This window comes from Branchiostoma floridae, chromosome 2, assembly GCF_000003815.2.
Source record: "Branchiostoma floridae strain S238N-H82 chromosome 2, Bfl_VNyyK, whole genome shotgun sequence".
Classification (NCBI taxonomy): Eukaryota; Metazoa; Chordata; class Leptocardii; order Amphioxiformes; family Branchiostomatidae; genus Branchiostoma; species Branchiostoma floridae.
In genome coordinates, this window is record NC_049980.1 from 31070436 (window position 1) to 31078869 (window position 8434).

Consider the following 8434-nt stretch of genomic DNA (forward strand, 5'->3'; position numbering starts at 1 on the left):
AAAGATTTCGGCATCTCAAAGGTTTTGTGTGACGTTTGTATGACGCACTTGGGTTGTGTTTCAAGGCGAAGACAACATGGAGATCCGAGATCAAAGAATGGCGTCTGTTCAGAGGGAGGAAATGATGTACTCTACCCGAGGCCATGGCCCCATGGTATGCATATTTATAATGCCTGCTATGGTCTTTCATACAAAAAACATTGTCCCCGTCATCCTTGCCATACAACGAAATGGAAGCTACTGGATTCACAGACGGGATCTTTGACTTTTGAGATTGGCAGTATCGTCTGCATGTTTCTGTAATATCCGTAGGGACTCCGTGCCTATTGAAAGTTTGCAAGAGACGCTGTGTCATGTATAACATTATTTGGTGTCAGGGCAACTTGTTACTTTAATATCTTGACACACGTTCTCTGGAAGGCCAATGAAGATCGAAATAAATGCATTTTAGCTCCCACGACAAAATCTAGAATAGCAAACGTTTCAAAAATATTGACACTGACGAATGTAACTTTATATTCCTTTATAGTCTACTCTTTCAAGGCTTGGTAAAGAATCGTCTTTGAAAGCACTCCCGGTGGCTGTTAGCTTTTAGATCGGTTATCTCAAAACCAGTTCCATAGTGTCCCACATCACACAAACCTGATGTCATAACATAATAGCAAAGTGCCGTATTTGAAACGGCGGTGCAATGAGACATCGTTCGTGAGACGTTAAAAGCCGCTGATTTCTTTGCCAGAGGAAAACATCCATAAGGATATACTAAATGCTCCCCATTGTGACCTTTCCTACGGTTTGGGGCATTCAAACTACATTACCACAAAACCTATACTCGTGTCGTACTAGAGGCCGTAAATGATACTCATTTTTATTCAGAATTCGAAAGACATTACCTGAAGAAACAGAGCACTTTTCCTGGACTTGTTAATATAATTACACTACAAGGTTTTATGCTCAATAGTTCGAGCACAATGATGGGATGAATACATGGAAAAGCAAATCTAGTTCGCACAAAAAAATATGTTGAATTTTTATTTGAATCATTGAATGCATGATGTCATCGTTATTTGAGTGTTGTTATCATGTGTATACATTCTGTTTTCCTATGGATGGAATACAGCAAGTCAGAGTAGATTAGACTTGTTGTAATCTAATGAAAACCAAATCAAACATCAACCCAGCACTGATTTGATTACAGCAAATCAACGTTCTGGTAACTAGATATCAGAAATAAACATATTCATAGACGGTCCTCTAACGTGGTTAGAGAGAGGAATAATGTTACAAACTCACGGAGTGTCGGTCACCCGGAGGCCAACCCCGGATTCATCAGTTGCGCCCCCTGGGAAGGAAAGAGTTATTGCAGAGTAAGTGCACCAGTATCGCTGAAGGTGGCCCCGGTGGTTAGTGGGCGCGGATAATGTACGCTAGAATGATAAGGCCTGGGAAAACCAATGTTGTGTTTACGGTATACCTGGCCAACCATAGCCAAAACCTACAGTACCCAGTATTTTGGTGCATTGAAATTTAAATGCTGACAATGGAGATACAATCGTCGATCTGATAGTTTAGTGATGGAAACGTTATAGACTCGTTTTCATCGTGCTCTTCTTATGTCAGTTGTAATAGAAAAAGTGATGCAGGCAGGCCCACCAATCCCAACTGCGTTTGCTTGTAAATGCACATTTGTATATCGGCTAAAATAATGAAAAAAAAAAAAGATAACCCCTACCCATCAACCATACATCTCACGTTCCCATGTACATGCATGTTTTCTGTTACATAGAACTGTACCGTGTTCTGTCAAGTGGTGCCTTTGACATAAGCCAGTGTGCCTGAGTGCGGCACAATTGTGTACGGTATTACCTTCATGTTGTAATAAATCCGTAATCGGAAACACAACGTTCCTTCCTATGCTTAACTCTTCAATGCCTTACTGATGGATTGAGCCGTGGGAAAAGGGATTTAGCTAGACCATTGCAGATAAAAGCCTGCAAATGGACGAACCCTTGAGTCAAAGGAGCGCACCATTTGGCAAGTTTGGCATTTGGCAAGTACATTTTACCATGTCATGCTTCACCAGGCAAGAACTATAACATAGCTAGACAAATAGACATGGACAGATCATGAAGAATATTTCGAACATGCTGACCTTTGAACTTGGTGACGTCATTGTAGTGGACCTGTAGCACCAGGTACTTGACGTCTGTGTTCCCGCCAATTTTGAAGCCGACATCTGTGGAGCGAAAATGTTTAATGAATGTCTTAAGACTTCAATGGTGTAATCTGTATCTTTCTCCTACTCTTGTCAGACCCTTACCTCTACTCAAATGCAATCAATGAAAGGCACCATACAGGTCAATTTTACTTTTTCCGGAGTAAACAACGACTCAAACTACGACAGTTTGATAATGTACATCCTTCCTATCAAAAACAATAATTTTCGTTCTTTTTAGGTCTATGTTAGTTTCCACTTGTTGCAGATAAGATCGAGGCATAGCGTTTCTATCTGTTGTGTTCTCACTTTTATACACAACAAGGTCCACGGTTAGTGAATGTACACTCTTTTAACATTCACTTCAGGTAGCACCCTTTAAGCTGGCGGTAAATTTGCTTCGCTCGCCATACTTCAAGCTACGAGCGTATCTCCCTCATCCGCAATGTTACGTGTTAGAGCCATTTATTGCATTACCCCGCTTCAAAAGCGTCCGTAGACACCAGAAAGGATTCGTCGTTTTCAGCATCACTCCTCAGATCTCATTATGCTCCGGAGTGAAATCCCCGAGGGAGTGATGTCTAATGTAGATTGGGAAGCCCAAATCTCGTAAAATCCCAAGGATTACTCAAAGGCTGTTGCTAGTCACACGTTGTCGCCAACATGACCGATCTGCCTGCCGACGTGCATTAATTACTCTGCCTTAAGGTGCACCCTCACCGGACGTGGGTCACTCTTGCGGCATTGCTGGGTTCGGAAGATGTTCAACGAATTTCAGGGATAAAGTGTATGTTCTGTGTATTTTGTCGTCTTCTATGTCATACTTTAATGTATAACGCAATATCTGAATTATAAAAAATCGAAAATAAGAGAAAATAACAAAACAGTGACGCAGTGAACGAACGCAGCAATGCCGCAAGCGTGCCCCACGTCCGGTGAGAGTGCGCCTTTAGGCTTGTGTCACATTTTCAAACCGGGGCCCGGCCGGGATGTTTAAAGAAACAAAAAAAATATATACCTTTAAATATGCACAGCTCATGTCATTAATCGTATTTTGAAATTTTGAGTATTCTGATGTCTTTTATATCATTCTTTTTGTTGGTTTGACATAAAAGACACAAAACTAACTACACAAGATGTAAAGAGAATAGTCGTTGGCATTATTTGTGTACATTGTTACGTATACATTTCTTCTTTTTTTTGCTTCCAAACAGCCCGGTCGGGCGCCGGTTTCTTTTCAGTAGAAGGTGATCGCTGCGCGAGCGTACAGCAACCAACATCGAAATTGCGTGACTCTTAATTTTATAATTTAAGGATGATGTAAGATGTACAAGTATGGTTTAAAAACAAATCATTTATCTATTAAATTCATTGAGTGATCCTTCATTTTCTATCACTCATTGGCCGCTCAGCGGTTGCAGTAGAAAGATGATTTGTCCCATCAAATTGATGTTTTGAAAGAGGAAAGTTTTATTTCGTCCACAGTGTTAGGGGCGGATGGCTTGAGTAGATAGAGAAAATTAGCATCTAAATCAAAGTTCATTTCCGATAAAGCATCTATCAGATCACATGTATTAGAGAATTGCCTTTTAATAGTCCTAACAGATTGAGTGTATTGGATGAACACAATCGATCCGGAAGTCCGGCCGACCGTAATTGCACCGAAATTGTACCTGTCCTTGGTGCTGATAACCAGTCCTGCTAGCATTAGCACAACCGGTAGCCGGAAACGTCCACACTTTATGTCAGTCATTATAATCATACAATTTGGCCAAGCAGCTGTAAAGGTCCGGTTGATTCTCGCTATTTTACTGATTTTGCTGCAACATTTAAAGTCGCTTTCTAGTTCTTTAGTTTTGTATTTGTTGTAGTTTTCAACTGTTGGCTTACTCTTGATGTCAATCATTTTTCTACAATTTTCCCAAGCAGCTGTAAAGATCCGGTTCATTCTCGGTGTTTTATTGATTTTGATCTATTAAAAGTCGTGTTCTAGTTCTTTATAGTTTTGTATTTGTTGTATTTTTTGGCAGTTCGCCTCCTCTTAAAAACACATGACTGGATTTTCCGGGTTTTTTTCCGGACCGGTCCAACCAAAAAAAAAAACGGTTTTGTACTGGTACACCGTATCGGTACCCACCCCTAGCTTGCAGATAAAGTGTTCTATACCTTTTGGTAGTTTGAGCTCTGGTGCATCCATGGCCCAGGCGTACAGGATCTGAGCGCCTTGCTGACAGGTCGGGTGGATGGTCGAGCCGCTCATCTCTCCACAGTTCCTGACAACAACAGGACAACAAAAATTGGTTTTAGAGTTTACTTGCAAGTTCGTGCCCGAGGGCTAATTGCAAGTACATGGTATAAACATAGTGACAATGGACAGTCATGAACAATATTCAATCTAATACTAGTGTTGGCTATTTCTAAACGGGTTGGGTTTGACTTCTTTTTTGGAAGCAGAGGGAGACGAAAAGCCCCCCATTTTCTAATTTGCGGGTTCTGCGATTTCAAGAGAAAAGTGGATTTCTGTTCGTCTCTCGAAACGTCCGGGAAGTGAATCTCCGTTTTTTTAATCCAGTTGTAGAGATTGAATCGTATTTGCATGTTGTTTACCGGGATGTCTAACCTTCATAAACGTAGTTACACACATGGTCTGGTATTCTCTTGCCTATTGATTTAGTAATAAGGGTTGACATCATTAGCTAAGAATTACTGGTGAAACTGCACTAGCTAAGCGTAGTTCGTGCGATCACACAATTTTAAAACACAACTGCAATTCGATACGAGGGGTACAATTGCTCTCGTGATTTGATGAAATACGCGTTCATTTATTGTGGAGCAATCTTTTGGTGGTTATGCTGTTTTCTCTGTTGCCTAAGTATAGACAGATAGATAGATGCATGAATAGATAGACCTCCAGGCTACCAGGTCATGATGCTATGTTCTATGTTGTCTGGAATGAATCCTGAAGTAGACGTTTGCATCAGCCATAAGATCTGATTTTGGAATTGATCGACAGACCGCTGATTGTTCAGTCTTGATGCAAACGACTAATGAAAAACAGACGAAAGCAATGATCTGCCTTGTCTGATTCATCATTTGTCCTGTCACAAGAGGGCTTATATTTTCACATTTACCGATCCTACCTATCCGTCCTCATCAGCCTGGAGCGTATGGGTCATATCTGTACTGAAGACAAATTTCTAAAAGAGTTGTTGGGTGATGGCCAAGTCATTAATGATGTAAACCTATGTAAGGTATTTCATTGTCGTCGCTTCTCTAGTAACTATGATGTGGCGTCTGTGTCTCTTCTTCATAAACTCTAGTCTCGTTGGTAAAAAAAAAACAAAGCTGCCAAGCTTTCGTCGGCAAAAAAGTGCTGAAAAGTGAAAAAGTCTTGTGCTACAACATTGTTTCGACCGCGAAGTCATAACTCTGCGAAAACCTCCTTTCTACTCGTACGGAGATTTTTTTAAATCCCTGTAATCTGTCTTATGTCGTACGTATACGTTTATTGTGATAGAATAGACAGACGATGGAAAACATGTTGGAAATCCTCCCCTACGTGACTGGGAACATGCAACAGTCATGCGGTCTCAATTTGCACCCACACATTTCAGAACGGCGTCACAGGCATGCAGTCTAATCATGAAATAACATGTTTGACGTAGTCTGTCAAACTAAATGGTTCGTTGAAAAAAAAACTTGTAGAAATTGGCCAAGTAGACTGGCTCATATGCCAGGGGAGTTTGCCCCGTCCGCAAGGCAAGTCTATGGCCCGCTATCTCTCCCCACACTAGGTCACATTTCCAAACCGGGGCCCGGCCGGGATGTTTAGATAAATGAAAAATTGAAATGTATGCCTAGAAATATACACAAATCATGCCCATGAATCTTATTTTGACATTTTGTGTATTTTTATGCCTTTTATATCATTATTTTCTCTCCCAAAAGCTGCCCGATCGGGCCCCGGTTTGGAAATGTGACCTAAGGCCTATGTCACATTTCCAAACCGGGGCCCTCCCGGGCAGCTGTCTGGAACTAAAAGTATGATACCAAAGACCCCAAACAACACAAGACGTAAAGCGAAAAGTCTTGCGCATTGTGTGTATATATTTTCACGGATACATGTCTATCTTTCATTTCCACAAACAGCCCGGCCGGGCACCAGTTTGGAAATTAGCCTAACCAAACTAGGATGACATTCGAGCTAGATTTTGTACTATTTTTTTACAGAAACCTGTGGAGTCTAGTAGAGACTACGTTTCAAGCCCATCAAATAGATTGAAGCATCAGCCAGGCAAGACAGATCTGACGATATTCAGGCACATTCATTCCATATATACTCGAGGGAAGAAGAATGATACGATCTTTTTCCCTGCAAAGGTTCCTTGAAATATTTTTCTCTAAAGATACCGACGTGGAGATCAGGCAGTCAAACGATAAAGCAAACTCATTCCTTCTCTGAAAATATATTTACAGACTTTACTGCCTTTTTTGGTATGCAACCCAGCCTTTGTGACCCCTATGACGCAAGTAACCTGAGGTTAAGACGACGTGCGTAGATAGCAGACGTCAGGACCGCCCACGCCTAGTCATTCAGTCTATACTCGCAAATCCTTTGGTGTAATAAGACTTTGGCGCTGCGTATCAATGACAACGAAAAACGAAAGACGATCCTGGCAGTGACGTAGGAAGCCTGTATTTTTTAAGATTGGCTTTTGTACCTTATACAATTTGTAACTGTAGACTTTAACACAAAAGATGTCCACAGATTCGTATCTTGTCGCCTAAAAATTTGGTAGTGTTCACACTGTTGCATACACGTAGTCAGAGATCTCTTTTTGATTCTTCTGGACGAATTTTATTCGAGTCAAAACAAATCGAGTCCGTACACACCTACATGTGCTGTCTTGATTGTTTCTGTTCTCCATGCTGTGTTCTCAATGATTCTGAGCTATGTAGTTACTCAACGTAATCGTGTCATGTTTTATCTATGTTTTGAGAGTTGAGCGGATAAAATAAATAGAAATAGAATGAAATAAAATAAAATAGAATATTAAAATATTAAGTACTGCAAATGAAATCAGATTAGAATAAGACGAATACAAAATTAGATAGCACAGTGCAAAATAGAATAGTATAGATTAGAATAGAGTAAAATTGAATAGAATAGAATAGAATAGAGTAGAATATGGTAACATGGAATAGAATAGAATAGGGTAAAATGGAATAGAAAAAAAGAGTGGAATAGAACAGAATAGAATAGAATAGAATAGAATAGAATAGAATAGAATAGAATAGAATAGAATAGAATAGAATAGAATAGAATAGAATAGAATAGATATCCTATGGTTCACGTCGCAGCTTGCGTTAGTGCATTTCACGCTACATAACGATCAGAAATTATCACATGTATTTTACATGAGACAATTTGCGGACGGCGGTGTAATTCGTACCGCGGATTCTGGCGTGTTGCGGGGGCTGTCAGGGTTACCGGACAGGTGGGGATTAGGCGGCGTGGGGGGCGGGCAGGTGTTTCTCGTGTGAACCGGCTATTTAGGGCGTTTTACAGCTCGTTCTGAGGCCTAGGATAAACATGTTCTGTTCATGGTATCTGCTCGTTAGAGTAAAAGTACTAAAAAAAACTATGGCCTTGCGGGGAGGGGGGTGACAACTGGCAACTGACATATTTTTGACCTGACGTCTGAGAAAAAAAAAGAATCCTTGTAACGTTGTTACACATTTCCTGCACTTCCTGTTAAAATATTAACAGTTGAGAATGTGTACTGATACTGTAATGTTGTACTTCTTTCTTCAGCTAGCTGTTAAAGATATCAATGCTTCACCATATTTCAGCATAACAGCATGTGTTGCATCACTTCGGTCGAAACCAAAATAATTAAAAAAGATTCCTTCGCGATTTGCCGATCCTAATTTTGCTAGGACCGTAAATGGAAACGCAACAGCAATTTTCCCAGGCCTGAGTTAATGATTTGTTTGCTTGCTTACATATGAAGGGGTCGCAAGACACCTGCTCTCTCTCAGCACAAAAGAGGTTTAGATCTATGGAAGGATTTGATGCTCCTTTCAATTTTGAATTTCTGAAAGCTTGATACGCTAGGCGTTTGAAAAATTGGAGACAAGTACAAGCTTCTTGCAATATTAGGAAGATGAGGGGGGCTAAAGAATTAAAGAATTGCACAATATTTGGCTCAATAATAT

General features: G+C 40.4%; 1 protein-coding gene across 1 annotated transcript in view; it reads right to left on the reverse strand.

Annotated features, from left to right (window-relative positions):
- The window catches only part of LOC118410160 (peptidylglycine alpha-hydroxylating monooxygenase-like), a 27832-nt gene that overhangs the window by 8807 nt on the left and 10591 nt on the right, over nucleotides 1-8434 (reverse strand). Inside the window, exons 4-6 of the mRNA XM_035811692.1 lie at nucleotides 4382-4488; nucleotides 2153-2236; nucleotides 1294-1342 (exon numbers count right to left, since the gene is read on the reverse strand). Of these exons, the coding sequence (XP_035667585.1) occupies nucleotides 1294-1342; nucleotides 2153-2236; nucleotides 4382-4488 (240 nt within the window). The remainder of the gene's footprint in view (nucleotides 1-1293; nucleotides 1343-2152; nucleotides 2237-4381; nucleotides 4489-8434) is intronic.